General features: G+C 45.0%; 1 protein-coding gene and 1 pseudogene across 4 annotated transcripts in view; one reads left to right on the top strand and one right to left on the bottom strand.

The window, feature by feature from the left end:
- Positions 1-867: 867 nt before the first annotated feature.
- LOC120619792 (uncharacterized) lies at positions 868-986 on the top strand (annotated as a pseudogene).
- A 3,341-nt stretch (positions 987-4,327) lies between these two features.
- AK7 (adenylate kinase 7) overlaps positions 4,328-16,076 on the bottom strand; it is a 56,131-nt gene continuing 44,382 nt past the window's right edge. For 2 of the 4 annotated variants that reach the window (XM_039884168.1, XM_039884171.1), the window contains exons 13-18: positions 15,428-15,556; positions 15,104-15,172; positions 11,734-11,931; positions 8,642-8,862; positions 5,522-5,680; positions 4,328-5,251 (exon numbers count right to left, since the gene is read on the bottom strand). In XM_039884168.1, coding sequence (XP_039740102.1) covers positions 5,213-5,251; positions 5,522-5,680; positions 8,642-8,862; positions 11,734-11,931; positions 15,104-15,172; positions 15,428-15,556 — 815 coding nt within the window. In that variant the 3' untranslated portion in view covers positions 4,328-5,212. The remainder of the gene's footprint in view (positions 5,252-5,521; positions 5,681-8,641; positions 8,863-11,733; positions 11,932-15,103; positions 15,173-15,427; positions 15,557-16,076) is intronic. The other 2 variants (XM_039884169.1, XM_039884173.1) reach the window with 2 other exon arrangements.

The following is a 16,076-nucleotide window of genomic DNA, read 5'->3' as shown; positions in this document are numbered from 1 at the left end:
CTCTGGCAGCTCCCGAATAGTGTGTGAACGATGTGAGGTATGTGCTCGAAACAACCCACGATGGAGGCCACAGGCCCCTCCAGGAGTCCAGAGTGTGGGAGGAACACCCTTGGAGGACCTGGAAGTAGACTTCACTGAGATGCCCCCAACCCGGGGCTACAAGTACCTCTTGGTCTTTGTGTGCTCGTATTCCGGTTCGGTGGAGGCTTATCCGACCCAGACTGAGAAGGCCCGAGAAGTAGCCAGACTGCTACCAATTACCATTGGCTCAGATAACGGACCAGCCTTTGTAGCGGAGATAGTGCAGCTACTAACCAAAAATTTGACAATCTTAGATGGAAATTGCATACCGCCTATCGACCCAGAGTTCAGGACAGGTGGAACGCACGAACAGGACCCTTAAGGCTCATTTGAGAAAACTACGTCAGGAGACACATCTACACTGGGACGAAGCCCTCCCCGTGGCACTATTAAGAATCAAGTTGACCCCAACCAAGAAGACTGAATTCTGAGACAGCAGTTACAGGCCCTGGGTACTACTTTGCAGGCTGCTCTCAATCACTGCGTTAGGGAAAGGCTGCCTGTTAGTCTGACTACTGAGGCCCATTCCTTTAGGCCAGGAGATTTGGTGTGGGTCAAGAAATGGAATGTCCAAACCTTGAAGCCTCTTCGGAGGGGCTCATTCACTGTTATCTTGTCCACCCTCGCTGTGCTAAAGTTTGCCGAGATAACACCTTGGATTCACCATAGCAGGCTTAAGCCAGTGGTCATAGACTAGCGGGGCACTCAGACTCCACGGAGCCCCTCAGACGAACCCTCCGAAAGAAGACATTGACTGGACTTGCAGATTGAAAGAACATCGGCTCTGTCTATGGCCATGCTACCCTGAACAAGCCCAATCCCATCTGCTCTCGGAAGCTAAGCAGGGTCGGGCCTGGTTAGTACTTGGATGGGAGACCACCTAGGAAGACCGGGTGCTATAGGCGTAAAAAATAAAAAATAAGGGATTGTAAGCTGACGAGGTCCCTGCAACTGTGAGGTCAACCAAGGGTTGTCTCGCTTAAAAAAAAAATAAAAAGGGGGAAACCCCCGCTGTGACTGGGGCTCAACCTTTCGATGGAAATCCGCTGAGCCAGTGCCGGCACCAATAAACGCTACTTCCTGCTTATTGCCTTGGTGTCCCGTCTCTCTGTCAGAGTATTCTGCAACAATAGTTATGTAGAGAGGATGCTTGGCAGTGACTGGCTCTCTTGCTCAGATTTGGGGGGTAAAAATTGCTTTCAGAGAGATTAATTGTAAAATGACAATGGATCAGAGCAGAAATAGGAAAAGTCACCCTAAAGAGAGTAAATGCCTCTTAACCCACAGAGACCTCAAAGAGTGAATATGTGAGTATTTATGAAGAGAGCATGTGTCATGTGTCAAGGAGGGTCACAGAGGTAAAATTGCCACTGCCCATCCAAACGATGTCTGGGAATGTGCACCTCATCGGGAAGGATGGGAACAAGGACAAATGTGACGGGGATGATATATCAAGCTAGCGGAGGCCAATGCCCAGTCCTGGTCCTGCGTTCACTAAGCCCTTCTGATCATTTGGCTTCTCACATAACCTGCTTCCAAGAAGAGAAGGTACCCGTGAAACGGAGCAAGCATCTGCCCACTCGACAATTGTTTCTCATTGTAAATATATCAGTAGTGTCTTTTCTCCTGGTGTCTTAGGAGATTAGTTGAGACAAGTCAGGATCTTAGGGTCCTATCTACCCTAAAACATGGCCGAGACTGCTCTTCTTAACGTATATGGCTCAAGGCTAGATCCACAGTGAATTTGCCAAAATTAATGCCACTTAGCGAAGCCTCTTGGAGACCCTCGGAGTTACTTAAGTGTCTCGTCGCAGCTACACAGAAATATAAATAAATTACGGACTTTGTTGAATGACTGGAGATTCGAATTAGTTATAAACAACACAGCCGTGTAACAAAATTTTAGCTAACTAGCTTTCATTCGCTAACATTTATCACACCTCTACCATGCTCTATGCACTTTTCTAGTCTCTAGAGATACAGAAAAACAAAATGAGTTCTCTACCTTCACGAAGCTTATATTTTGGTGAGGGAGATAGACAATAAACAGGCATATAAAGTGATGTCAAATGTCAGCAGAGAAAAGGAACAGAGTGGGATGTCACAGAGAGGATGTTCTGAGGTGACATTTGAGCTGAGCCATGGACAAAGTGAGAACGAGCCGCGTGGCTACGTGGGGGCCGAGCGTTCCAGGCAAAGGCCTCAAGACAGACGATCCTCGGCAATGAGGAGGGAAATGAGGGGGCAGTGAGGTCACAAGAGGTCAGGCTCTATCAAGCCTCACAGGCCCAGGTCAGGACTTTGCCTTTTGCTTCACGTGAGATGGGAAGGCATTGGAGGGCTTTGCGTGGATCTGACTTCCGTTTTAACAAATTTCCCCTGCTGATATGCTGAAAGCAGTCGAGTGATGAGGTGACGGCAGGTATCCAGGAAGGAAACAGTGATGTCTTGGGCCAGGACAGTAGTACTGGAGGGATGAGAAGAAGACAGACAGGGGACATGTTTTGAAAGTTGGGCCGATATGATGCACCGTTGAATTGAACATGGCATAAGAGAAAAAGAAAAGGCGTCAAGGGTGATGCTAAGTTTTGGCACCTGAGCCACTGGCAGGATGGACTTGCCAATACCTGAGACGGGAAGATTCGGGGAACAACAGGTAGAGGGGAGGGAGGGGAGTCAGCAGGAAGTGGATTGGCCGTGCTGAAGCGTGAGGTGCCTATTAGACATTCAGGTGGATGAAAGAAAGTACTCGAAGGAAGAAACGCTAAAACGCTCAGGGAGGCTGAGCGTGATGAGGCCTGAGAACTGACGATGGGATATGGCAATGTGGAGGTCGCCGGTAACCTGCTACAAAGCAGAGAGGAATGTTGGGACCAGGGCTGGAGGAGGATGCGGAAGTCTAGGAAGTTTTCACATTTTACTTGGTCTTTGTCATGTTTTGTTTTGAAGTATGGGAGCTCGTACATCGAGTTTGAAGCTAAGAGTGCTGGTCCAGAAGAGAGAAAAATTAAGCTGCAAGAGAGAAGGGACATTTATAGGAGCAGAATCTAATTACGCGAGAAGGCATGGGATCCAGGGCACAGGTAGGGAGTTGATCTTAGATGGGAGCACGGACAATTATTACCTGATACAGAAGGGAAGGCAGAGGGAGGTTTGTAGTGGGAGAATATAGAAGCTGTCTTTTCATTGCTTCCGTTTTCTCAGTGAACAAAGAAACAAGATCATGAAATGTAACCATCGTGAAGGAATAAAAAGGTAACTATTATAAAGACTAATGTGCTTCAAACTATTGAAAATATGTTCTTTATTTACTTAGTATTTTCTATTAAAATAAAAGACTCAAAAATAGAGCAATGAAATAAAGGAAAAAATAGGTCAATTGGACATCATTAAAATTAAAAGCTTTTCCGCATTAGAGGGGACCATTAAGAAAGTGAAAAGACAAGCCACAGAATGAGAGAAAATATTTGAAAATCACATATCTGATGAGTCTTATATCCAGAATATATAAAGAACTCACAATTCAATAACAAAAAGACCAGCAATCCAAATAAATGAGCGAAGGACTTGAATATGTATTTCTCCAAAGAATGTGTACAAATGGCCAGAAAGCACACGAAGAGATGTTTACTCACCATGTGATACCACTTCATGCCCACTAGCATCACCATTTAACACCTGCATACACACACACACACACACATGAAAATAACAAGTGTTGGTAAGGATGCAGAGACACTAAAATCCTCATATATTGCTGGTGAAGATAGAAAATAATGCAGCCACTGTGGAAAACAGTTTGGCAATTCCTCAGTAAGGTAACCATGGAATTACCATATGACAGAAATATCACTCCCAGAAGTCTAGCCAAAAGAACTGACAACAGGTGTTCAAACAAGAACTTGTACAGGAACGCTCGCAGCAGCTCTATTCACAATACCTGAAAGGTGGAAACGCCTCACACGGATGTCCATCAACAAACGAATGATTAAACGAAAGGTGGTCCATCCACACAGCAGAATATTATTCGGCCATAAAAAGGATACATGCTAACGAAGTGGATGAACCTTGAAAACATGTCAAGTGAAAAAAGCCAGACATGTTGTATGTTTCTGTTTATATAAAAGTCAGGAATAGACAAATCCACAGAGACAGAAAGCAGGTTAGTGGTCGCTTGGGGCTGGGGCGGGGGTGCGGCAGACAATGGGAAGTCAATGCTTAATGGGATACGGGGCTCCCACTTGTGATGATGAAAAATTTCTGGAGCTAGAAAGCGGTGATGAATGCACAACACTTACGAATGTACTTAGTGCCACTGAACTGTGCACTTTAAAATGGTTCTATAATAAATTCTGTTATGTGTATTTTACCACAATAAAAAAATTGTGTCGTTATATTCAGATTAAATTATTTAAAGGGATGAAATATATATACCATTAAAATAAACCTAAACGAATTTCTCATTTAGTGTAATTCTGAGAATTATGGGATTTTTAGACCTGGGAAAGGCAGTAAGCATTGATTGCTTATGCCTATATGGTAAAGTTAGTTTGTTGAAATTATTCGGCAACTTTCTAATGATCACAAAAAATTAGAATTATTTGTTCTGTTACATGAATTTTTCTACCAAGAGGTTTCCGATGCTCTCTGACTCAATGGCTAAGATACTGACCCTGAACTCAAAAAACAACCTGTGCAACCAATCGTGTCTGACTTACTGTGACGTAGTAAAGCATAAACCATTCTAATTTACATCCATTTTTAACACCACTGGTATCTGGGTCATAACAAATGGCGTAAATTCATTGGCCTACATGTTCGAATAATACATAATCTGATTTTCTTCACACTATAAACATTAGTGTACAGGACACTTAAACTAAGAATGAAATATTAAATCGATGTTTGTCCCATGATAAATCTTATCAATTTACCTTCCTAATATAGTTTTAATGAAGTAGACACTCATTGCCATACAGCTTTTTATAATGATTCTACTTAATAAAATATGTTTGCAGGGCAAAATTTTTTTCAAAAACTGGAAAAGAATTTTTTAAAGCAATTTTTCAGATTACAACGTTAAACTCATCTCGAGCTCTGTAAAGGTGTAGGACACGAGGCCTTTAAAGTTTCATTGCGTTTCAGGATTATTCTTGAAGAGATATTCTGCCTATAATTGAAAGAAAGAAAATAAGTCAACAATTTAGAAGATACTACCAGGTATTTATGAGTCATCTATTTGTACTAATTAATGTTTACAATTTTAAAATAAAAGTACATAAATCCTCTCAAAAGAGTAATAAAAATCTTATTATAAACTGTAAAGGTATTAGAAGCTATTTCCCAAATACACGATTTCTCTGACTCGACTGCTTCCCATTTAAATTCAGGCATATTTTATTTCCAAACTGATATTTTAAAAGAAACTTAAATCTCTTACCAGAAAATCAACAGGATCCTCTGGTCTGACCTTACAGCACTCATTCAGACCCTGCATAAGTGTTGGCATAACATAGGTCATTAAATAGTTTCTCAGGGGAATAGACTGGGCCTCCAGTAATTCTGTTTCTTCTCTCTTCACTTCCTCTAGTCGTTTATTCTACCGACAAAAACGTTTGGAGGTGGATAAACAATCCGAAAAGGAGAACTGTTGCTTCACCGGGATCGTCAATCGCGCATCAACATCGATCAGTATCCGGCTGGATGGAGGAAGGAAGGAAGGAAGGAAGGAAGGAAGGAAGAAAGAATCAGTGCTAATAGGATGTCTGGAAGGTATTGGTCTGGTGGTCATGTATTATTCCTGGCTCAGCATACAGCCACCCTCTTTTGGGAAAAATAATTTGAGATTTCCTTTGAGAAATCTCCCTCTCAGGCTTGTGGTTAAGGCGGGACTTCAGCCCATCAGCCCAGCCTGCCTCCTGTTCATGAACATTAGTTAAGGACGGGCACGTCAGGTAGAGCCTAGGGAGGACGTCGACATAGGAGAAAGAGCAGAGAGAGGGTCCCCAGTCCTTGGTGACACCGTCCGAGTCACTCTATCAAGCCTTGCTTGAAGCCGGCCCTACCCCGGGACTTCTCTGTTATATGAATCCATACATTTTCTTTATTTTAAGCCATTTTGAGTTTGCTTTTCTGTCGCGTGCAAGATAAAGAGTCCTAACCGATATTCGTTTAAAAAGAGGTCTCCCCTAGCAAGACAGCAAACCCAGAAATCAAACCGGGACAAAGATTGATGGATTGGACCACATAGGACATAAATCTTTTTTAGGGCCAGAAGAAACACCGTAGATGACGATGCTAAAAGATAAACGATGAGTCGAGGAAAACGATTTGCGACATGGACACGGGAGGATGTCGTGGGAGCGTGCACCCTGTTTGCCAGGCATTGTCTGCATATGTTCACACGCATTAACTCTTGAATCACCACGGCGACTCTAAGAAGCAGGTACGATCATCTTCTCATTGTATGGATGAGGAAACTGGGGCACCGAGGAACCGCTGCAGGGCCACATACCTACGAAATGAGTGACGCTGGGTTTTCGCGACCTGGGAGACTGTGGCCTCTGGGGCCAGCCCCGTTTCTCTTGTACTACCTTATGGGGAGTTGTTCTTGCAAAATCATAAGAAAAAGACACGCAGCCCAGACACGTGACTTAAGAAGAACTACAAATACCTGGCTAACACAGGAAGAGTTGTTAAATTCGTGATCGATCGGAGGACTGAACACGGAAACGACGAGACTGGCTTTTGTTTATCAGCTTGTCACATGTGAGCAAAATTGAGCAAGCAGGGCTGGAGGAGGTGCAGGGAGAACATACTGACAGACGCCGTGTGAACGGACTTTCCCCTTGCTGGAGAAATATGCATGAAAATTTACACCATGGCTGCTTCTTCCCGTAAGCCGCCGGAGGTGACTCAGAAAATGACTCACTATTTATTTGACCCAGAAAACCCCACAAAGTCATGCAAATCAAGAGGTTCAAATCTTCGAGTTCACTTTTAGAACACTCAGTGAAACTGCCCAGGCCGTCAAGAATGTGCATATTCGAAAAGCCACCAAGAATCTGAAGGACATCACTTTACAGAAACAACGGTGCTATTCTGTCTTTACGGCGGTGGAGTTGGCTGGTGTGCGCAGGCCAAACAGTGGGGCTGGTCCCAAAAGAGTGCCGAATGTGTGCTGCACGTGCCTGAAAATGCAGACTAACGCCGAACCTAAGGGTTTAGACGGAGACTCTGGTCACCGAGCACGGCCACGTGAACCGAGCTCTCGAGAGGCGACGCAGAACTTACAGAGCCCACGGGCGGATGACCCCCACGTGAGCACCCCCTGCCCCAGGGAGATGATCCCCAGTGAAAAAGAGTGGACCGTTCCTAACCCAGAAGAAGAGGAAGCTCAGAAGAAAAAGACATTCCAGAAGAAACTGAAGAAACAAAGCCTTATGGCTCAGGAGAAAATTCAGCATCAATAAATGCTAATAAAAGTTAAAAAAAAAGAAAAAGATTTAAACCATGTACACAGAGTTGGTCCTAGGAAACTTTAGGAATTTATGCTAAGGAGATAATGAGGCACACAAAGATGTGGGCATAGGGACATATATTCCCTCCCTTCCATCCCTCCCCTTCCTCTCTCCTGCCCTCCACCTCCCTCCTCCCTCCCTTCCTTCCTTCTTTCCTTCCTTCCTTCTTTCCTTTCTCCCTTTTTTCCATACACTAGAATCAGTGCTAAGAGGACACTTAAAAAGTATAAAAGGGTTTGAAATTTGAAACATGGTGTCCAGGAAAGGCGTCATTGGAAAGATGACTTCTAGCAAAGACTCAAGAAAAATAAATAAATAATGAGAATGTTAGTCATGCAGATGGTGCATGTTTAGAGGTACTGGGAAATACTAGAAGCAGCCAGGTCACAAAAGGACCTTGGGTGCCACATAAGGAGTTTGTACTTTTGCCTAAGGTGATGGACAGCCCGTGGAAAGTTTAAACAGAGGTGGCCACAGTTGCTGTGTGTTTTAGACGCCTCGCCTGGTAGCAGCACGGGAAGAGATTGGAGATGGACAGGGGCAGAGTTGGGGAGACCAGCGGGATGGCACCCACTGCATAATTCTGCTGAGAAACACTAACCCTGATCAGGACACTGGTGGGTCTGAGTCCCGCTGCAGGAAGCAGAATGGGTAAGAGTCGGTAACTTGGGGAACGAGGAGGGTGGAACGAGGCTGACGCCCAGGCGAGACGGGTACATAGAGGAAAATCGAATGAAATCGCCAGGTCGACATGTAACAAAATGTTACGCATTTACAGGGATGTGTATTATGAATGCTACAGGCAATGGCTAGTCATCGTTATTTATAACTAAGCAAAAGACGATGGGTGTCTTTTTTGAAAATGGTACATATGACCAAACAAACAAACAAGACTTATTTGGGGTGTGTCTGTGACAATTCTCTATTAGCAGGACGGGAAGTGCGATGGGCCCCAATGGCTTTGCCGCTCCCCTCCCGACAGACGCAGGCACGTGCGCCCGCACACGCAGAGACACTAGCATGCGCACACATCCGCTCACCCACTCCTCCCAGCGGGCGATCTTCTCTGCCATCTCCATGGCTTCCTTGTGCTCCCGTTCGGCTTCCTGCATAGCCTCCTTGGCTATGTGCTCCTCGGCGGCCCTCCGCTCCTCCTCTACCTTTTCCTCATCCGTCAGACCATAATTTCGAGGTTTCCCAATCTCCTTGATGAGCCGCGTGGTGGCAAGTCTGTTCTGAGCATCTTCGAGTTTTCCTACATCTTTACATACCAGGAGAGAAGAAGGAGATCAACACATACGTCTATTCTGGGCCTGTCTGCAATATATTCTGCTCAATAGAACATATTCTGCAATGTTAGGAAAATTCTTTGTTACTATAAACTTGCGATGGTAAATTATGTACATGTATGTAAATTGACATACAGGGGTTCCCTTTTCTAGTTGCCCACACAGTTCAGAATTTCTCATCTCACTGGCAAATATCAGACCCGTGTCTGGGAGACAGGGAGAAAGGCTGGCCTTGGGTCTTTGTTCCTGACAGTTACTATTGATTTAAGTGGATGAATGGGGGGAATGGACTTCCTCAAAAGGAGTAAGTTCCCCATCCCTGGAAGCATTCAAGCAGAGATTGGGACGCTTCGGTCGGGGGTTTGCACAGAAGGAAGTCCCGCACTTGTTGGAGCTTCCGCTGGGAGACCTCCGGGGCCCTTTTGTTTTCTGTTTCTGAGAATCAGTGATTCTGGGATACGTTTTCAATTCATTAAGAAAAATTAAATGTTTTGGTTGGTCTACTTGAATAGAAAAAAGTCCAAACTCCAGAATATCTGACTAATGTTAAGATCAGGATCAAGAAAAAGAAAAAAGAAAAACAAAGGCTCGTTGGTGACAATGAGCTCCCCACAAAGTCACCCAGTAGTAAATTCTACCCCGTTCCCTTGGGTGTGCTTGGAAGACGTCTGCGTGGAAGGGTGTGTGGTGGACGCATTTTGGTATTCAGCACCTCCTGACCATCTCCAGGCAACCTCTCACCTGCCCCCATGCATACCACCGTGGTGCTCCCCTCCCCCACCCCATGTTTGTACCTTGACCTACACTAAGGGCACCGCCAGGTCCTAATATGGAAAGAGAGAAAGAACAGGGCCAATGTATCTGTTGATGGTGGAAGCAGGCCAAAAAAAGCAAAAACAGAAAGAAAAACTCACGTCTGCTTCCTCCTGGTTGCCTGAGCTCTGACATTTTAAACCTTATTTCTCTCTGATTCTTCTAGTAGAGAAATTACAAACCTGATGTGCTTGAAAGCGCTCTGAAACAGTTTTGAAAAGCCTCGCTTTTGGAGAAGGGGCTCATAGAGCACAGAGCCGCCCCCAGCAATACTTCTGCCCTGACCTGGGGGTGGGGAGCTGCAGACTGGGCGGGGTGGGCACTGACCACGCCGTCATGGCTGGCTTGCCCTTCTTGGAATGTAGAATTAGAACTGAAAGTCACGGAGCCCAGGCTGGAGGCATCCGGGTTGTGCGGTGGCCCCAGGCCACTCTGGGCGCCAGAGAGGAGATAGAGAGATTCTGGTCCAAAGAGCGAGAGAGTGAGTAGACGAGAGGGAAGGGGAGTCCAGAGACACAGGGAGAGAATGCGGGTGCCAGCATCTTTCCAGGGGCCCGTTCCAGACCCTCCTGAAGCTGCGTTCCTGACCTTGACACCATCCCCCACACTCACCCCTGTGACACATTTTTCCCCTTTGCTTTCATTGTCTCCTGGTCGTCAGCATGGAGATGAGGCCGATCGTGGGGGGCACAGAATGAGCCAGGAGCACAAGGGCCACTCATTCACCCCTCCCACCATTTCTGCCTTTCTCGGCTTTTCTCCCTGGAGCTCGTCTAATATTTCTATAAATACTTTTTTGGGCTTTACTACAAAGATGACAATTACTGTCTTTGCGATAATTTGCTCACCATTTTTTCCTAGTTCTCTAATTAAATAGGGTAAATGACTTTCTTATTAGTAAGTGTCGAATCCTTAGCATCAACATATATAAACAACATGCACAGACAGAGTCAGGTGAGGGCCAAACCCGATCACTTCTGAGGGTGCAGAACAGAAGAATCTGCAGATCTACGAGTACCGTTCCATCTTTATTTCTCGGAAGGCCATCATTTTAGGTGTTAATGTTGTTAGTACAAACGACATCACCACCTGCCGAACCCCGTCGGCGTGCCGACACGTCCTGTCTCTTTCCTCTGCCATTTGGAACAACAGTACGAGCCAGGGATTATTTTTCTGTTTCACAGATGACAACACTGAGGCAGAGCCAGAGCTGGAATCAGCTCGCCTGCCTCTCGTCAGCAGTGACTCTAAGCCTCCCAGTATTCCAGGGCCCAATCACTGTCCCATCTGGCTCTTGGGGGTGAAGAGAAGCCTCAGGAGACGCAAGGGGTTGTCCTGGCCCAAGCTTCCAGCAAGCTAGGGGTTTCTCTCCAAACCCAGAGGAGAAAGACTCAGAAAACCAGAAGGAAGTTCAGGGGTTCACCCAGCTGCGGGGAGTGGGGACAGTTATGATAGCTGTGATCTGGAGCCAGCAGTGATGATGATGTTGATGGTGCTCGCTGTGAGCTAAGCTCTGAGTAGAGCGTTTACGGGAACACGGAGAAATGCATTGAGGAGCTATGTACTTTTCCGAGGAGCTGTGGGGGGTCTGCTGGCTGTCTACAGTCAAAGAGGGGCTTGGTGAAGAGCACCAGTGCCCCCACAATATTATGGGGATGAAACACTGCCCCCTCCCACACCAGATCCAGGGGGTGGCCCAAAGCAGCCAGCAGCAAACACACATTTCTTTGAAAAGTCCTTTTAAAAAATGCCCGTTTGGTATTCTGCTTCATTATATATCCGTGTGTCTTCATATAACAACAACACCCCACCATGAAATCAAGAAGTCGAAGGACTCCCCAGGAGTGCCCTGTTTATTCTGTGACTTCCCACCTCCCATGCCCAGCATCTGGTTATATTTTCCTCTCTGTCCTCCCCAGCCCTTAGCTAGACTTAGATGGGGTTGGCCAAAGTGCGTGAGGTGGGGGAGATCTGACACGTGGCAGTCTCTCCCCACGTGGGTTCACATTACCCTTGAGTTCATTTCATACCAATATGAATCGGGTGGATTTCAAGTTCATCAAAATAATTGAAGACAGTCTCGTCTTCGGTGTTGATGTCCCGGTAGTTGCTCAGAGCGCGGAGGAACCGGTCCTGGCTGTAGTGGGTCCCCGCCACAAAGCTCTCCGGAAGGTTCATCACCCGGTCCTTCAGGAACTCATCCGAGGCATCCAGCGCACAGACGAATTCTGGGGAGAAGAGGCTTCTGGGTTAACCCAGTGACAGTGGGGTTAGATGGGCTAGCACTTACCCCAAAAGTCTGGTAACTGGCCAAGTCCTCATTTTGCTGCAAATGGCCTGACAGATTGGCCTTCTTGCTTCCTCTCATGGAGGTGAAATACATACAAATCACTCACTCTTCCAGAGACCACCCTCGGAGGCCCAACCAGTTGGCTTTAGTAGAATCTATTGTTTTTCTTTCCCTCTCTTCTTTTCTTCCTTCTTTCCCTCCCCTCCCCTCCTCCTCCTTCCTTCCTTTTCCTTCCTTTCCTCCTCCTCTCCTCCTCTCCTCCTCCCTCCTCCTCCCTCCTCCCTTCCTTCCTTCCTTCCTTCCTTCCTTCCTTCCTTCCTTCCTTCCAATAAAGCAGCAAAAAGTGTAAATGGCAAATGTCTAATAACCCTGTGGTATCTATCATCAGCTTCCCGGTCAATCCCCAAGGAGAACCATGGCTACGAGCAAAACGTTTTGATGGCGAATTTGCCAAATTAATAAAAATGGGGACTCTTCTTCGGTTTTTACTTTTCGGTGGCTCCAGCGCTTTCCTCCCTTCATGCCACTGGCTATAAAACATCTATGGCCAACAGAACACGGTCAGTGCTTACCTAAGTTTTGACACATGGATCCTGTTAATGATGGTGTAATTTTACCACCTGTAACTTCCTTTTAGACTATGAAAGCAGCTGTCTCTCCAGCTTCTATAAGTTCAATGGCTATTTGTTGAGTGAATGAATGAATGATTAAAGAGCAGGTCAGTGAAGTAAGCTTTCTAGGCGAGTTACTATTCTCAGACATCCTCAACGTGATCAGAGATACAGTGGCACCAGATGCATCGCAGAGAACTAGCTACCTATGAGAGCCTGGTGAAACGTGACAATGATGTTTTCTTCAAAAATTATATTGGTTCACCACATGATAATGCCATTCTCACTTGATTGCATTCTCATAAGCTTTCTTGAGTGAGCGAAAAAAGAAAGTGTAAGGGCAGGGCCCAGAGCAGGGTGTGCCCACAGGGTGTGCCCACGGGGTGCATGAAACACGTGTGAACAATGGCTGCTTCCTGTGTTAATAGTGAAAACAAAGGCTGAGGGCAGAGGCAAAAATTCAAATTTTTGTGGTACAAAAGAGACAGTGATCTAATTTTTTTTTTAGGAAGATAGAAAATAATGACAGTTTCTGGAAAGGAGTAATTTACTGAGAACATACTAATCATTCCAAGCAGACTACATCTTAGACATGTTTGGACCGTGTCCAACAAAGACTGGGCAGCCCAGAGGGTCATTTTACTTCTGTGTCTCCATCTCCTTATCTTATAGAGAGTTTCGTTAACTGCTTTTTGGAGGCAGTAGAGTAAGAAGACCTGGATTTGAATTTATGCCCTTCTGTTTACCCGTGTAGTGGACGTGGATAAGTGTCCGGGCTTCAGTTTCTAGAATGGGTAAACGTGGAATTCCTGCCTTGCAGGACTGTGGAAAGGTTCAGTGAGCCCATATCTCGTGTGGTGCCTGGGGTAAGACAAGCGATTAGCTGAGCTGACTTTTATCTGTTTATGCCTCAGTGAGAACATGAGGATTTATGATGGGGTTCGCAATGAATGAATATTGCCCAGAAGCGATAAACTCTCATAACCTGGACAGACCAGGTTATTTAGAGTAATCGACTTTCCTTTTTAACCTTTTCTGAGCCAAATGCATAAATGATTGGGAAAACTGAGACAACCCATCCCTTTGGCACTTCATGCTCCTGCCAATGGTTTCAGACCCATCCGGCAAACTGTAAACCCCGTCCCCGAGAATGACCACACATGTGGTCTCGGTGCTTCCCTAAGCTTCATCGCAAGCCATGTGTGGACCAAGACGAGGAAAGGATTACAGCCGTGAACTGACTTTCTTGGAGACTTTGATGCAAGTGAGCAGGCCCTTCTGAGTTGCAACTGTCGGGGCCCAGGGCGGCCTGCCCCAAGATATCGCACAGTGGCATATTGACTATTTCGAATTAAAGTTACTTAAGAAACTGCTTGTGCAGGAAGAAAACCCTGACCTCTCTATCCCCTTAAAGGCAGGAGATAAATCTCCCATGTGATAGGGGCCTCCTGCTACTGAGGGAGGAGAGATAACCTTATCACAAGAGTTAAAAGAATCCAGAGTGGAAAACAAGTAGGAACAAGCCAAGCCTCAAACGTCTTTACTGAATTACTACCCAAGCCCAAACTTTGTTTAAATTCCTGACAAAGGAATTCCTAAAACTGCCTAGATTCCTTTATAATGAGCACTACCTTTCTTTTTTCTGCCAATTTCTGACAAATTTATTGTTTCTTTGTCTAAAAAGTATAAAAGGGTGTCTGGTTCGATCATTTCTTTGAGCCTCATTTTATGATCTGAGCATCTTATTATGACTCTCCAGTGTGCACATATTAAATTGGTTTTTCTCCTGTTGATCTGGTCTTGTGTCAATTTTATTAATTTTATTATTAGGCCAGCTGTAAGAACTAAAGAAGTGACAAGAATGCTCCCTGTCTCTGACACGACCTTTGTACTAAGTTGCCGAAAATAACTATTCTTGTATTTACCATATGACCCAAAATTACCTCTCATGATTATACCTCATGCAAACTTGATAAAAAAAAAAAGAGAGAGAGAAAAACTTTTAAAGGTCATGGCAAGGTCACAAGAAATGCCTGCCAGTTACTCAGCAAATCTTTTTACTTGCAATAAGTTGTTTATGCTTCTCTTTCAAGAGCACTTGTGCAATCTCTGTGTAAATATACGAGAGGCTTTCTACATGTCCTGCCTCAGTTCTGGTTTCTGAACGTCTTGGAAAAGACCATGGCATTGTTGGCACTTGAAACAGGTAGGAGCGGCAGGGATCCAGCCCCTAGTCTCGTCAGCTGACCTTCAGAAGTCAGGGCATCAGCAGACTGGCGGCCTTGTGCTTTGTTACAGGAGGGAGCAGCAGACATGAGCATTTTCAAAGATCTTTAACATCTCTGCTATTTACCCCCAATGCATTCCTTACTTGGGATGTTTGATTTTAAGTATATCTTTTGACTTTATTCCTGGTGGGGAAAAGTCTCCTTCATAAAGACTGGTTTGGTACAAACGATATTCCTTTCAATATGACCTTGGAGAGAGATTTTGACTTACCAGGTATGATCACTTTATCAAAGGGAAACATTTTGCCTCTGACTTCTTCTTCCTCCTCTTCATCTTCTTCTAATAAAACAAACAAACAAACAAACAAAAACAAGACAAAATAAAACAAACAAAAAATATGTATATACACATTGTTGTGTTTATTACATATTTTATCTAGCAGTCACTGGCGAAAACTAGCCACAAATAAGAACGTATGTGTTTCAGACACAGTCTCCCTGATTTTTTGTTTATTGTGGTTGAGTGACTCTCACTCTGAACAGTGACGTTGCTACCTATCTGAAAGTAAACACTCAAAATAAAGGGAACACTCACGGTTGAACAGGTCTTTGGCCTGATCATAGGTCTTTGGGAATCCATCCAAAATGTAGCCTTGATTCCGGCAAGGCATAGATTTTAGCTTTTCTTTTATAAATCTAATAATATATTGATCTTCCAGTCGGCCTGATAAAAAGAAAAAAAAATATTACTGTGGAGTCACATTCTACACAGGGGTTACATCCTAAAGTCACCTGAAAAACTGTCGTGTTGTCGAAGGTACTATTGAAAATCCCTTATTTTTTCCATTACAGTGGAAAATACGTGGTTTTCAATTTCGACCACGACACCTGAATTCTGGTAGGCGGTAAAGGAGGAGAGCCCAGCGAGCTTGTCTCCGAGGACGAACGGAAGCGAGCACTGACGTCTGCCCTTCCAGGATGTCCTCTGTGGCCATGGGCTTCGGGCGAAGTTGGATGTGGAGTGAGTGGAGGGATCCAGAACACTCCCGCTTAACAGCGGGGTTTCCTCAACTCTCGTTGGATATTATATCTCTAGGACCTTAATACATAATGTCGACCGCTCCTGTGAGTTGAGATAGTATTTGAGTATGTCGCTAGCATGTGATTTATTAATAGTAGATGCTCAATAAACGTTTGCTGCATTTGAAGAAAGATCAAGATTGGCCTGACCCTCGAAGGCACTG

This window comes from Pteropus medius, unplaced genomic scaffold (genome assembly GCF_902729225.1).
Source record: "Pteropus medius unplaced genomic scaffold, Ma_sr-lr_union100, whole genome shotgun sequence".
In the NCBI taxonomy this organism is placed as follows: domain Eukaryota; kingdom Metazoa; phylum Chordata; class Mammalia; order Chiroptera; family Pteropodidae; genus Pteropus; species Pteropus medius.
The sequence above is the reverse complement of the archived record's forward strand: the minus strand, read 5'-3'. Positions and strand labels throughout refer to the sequence as shown.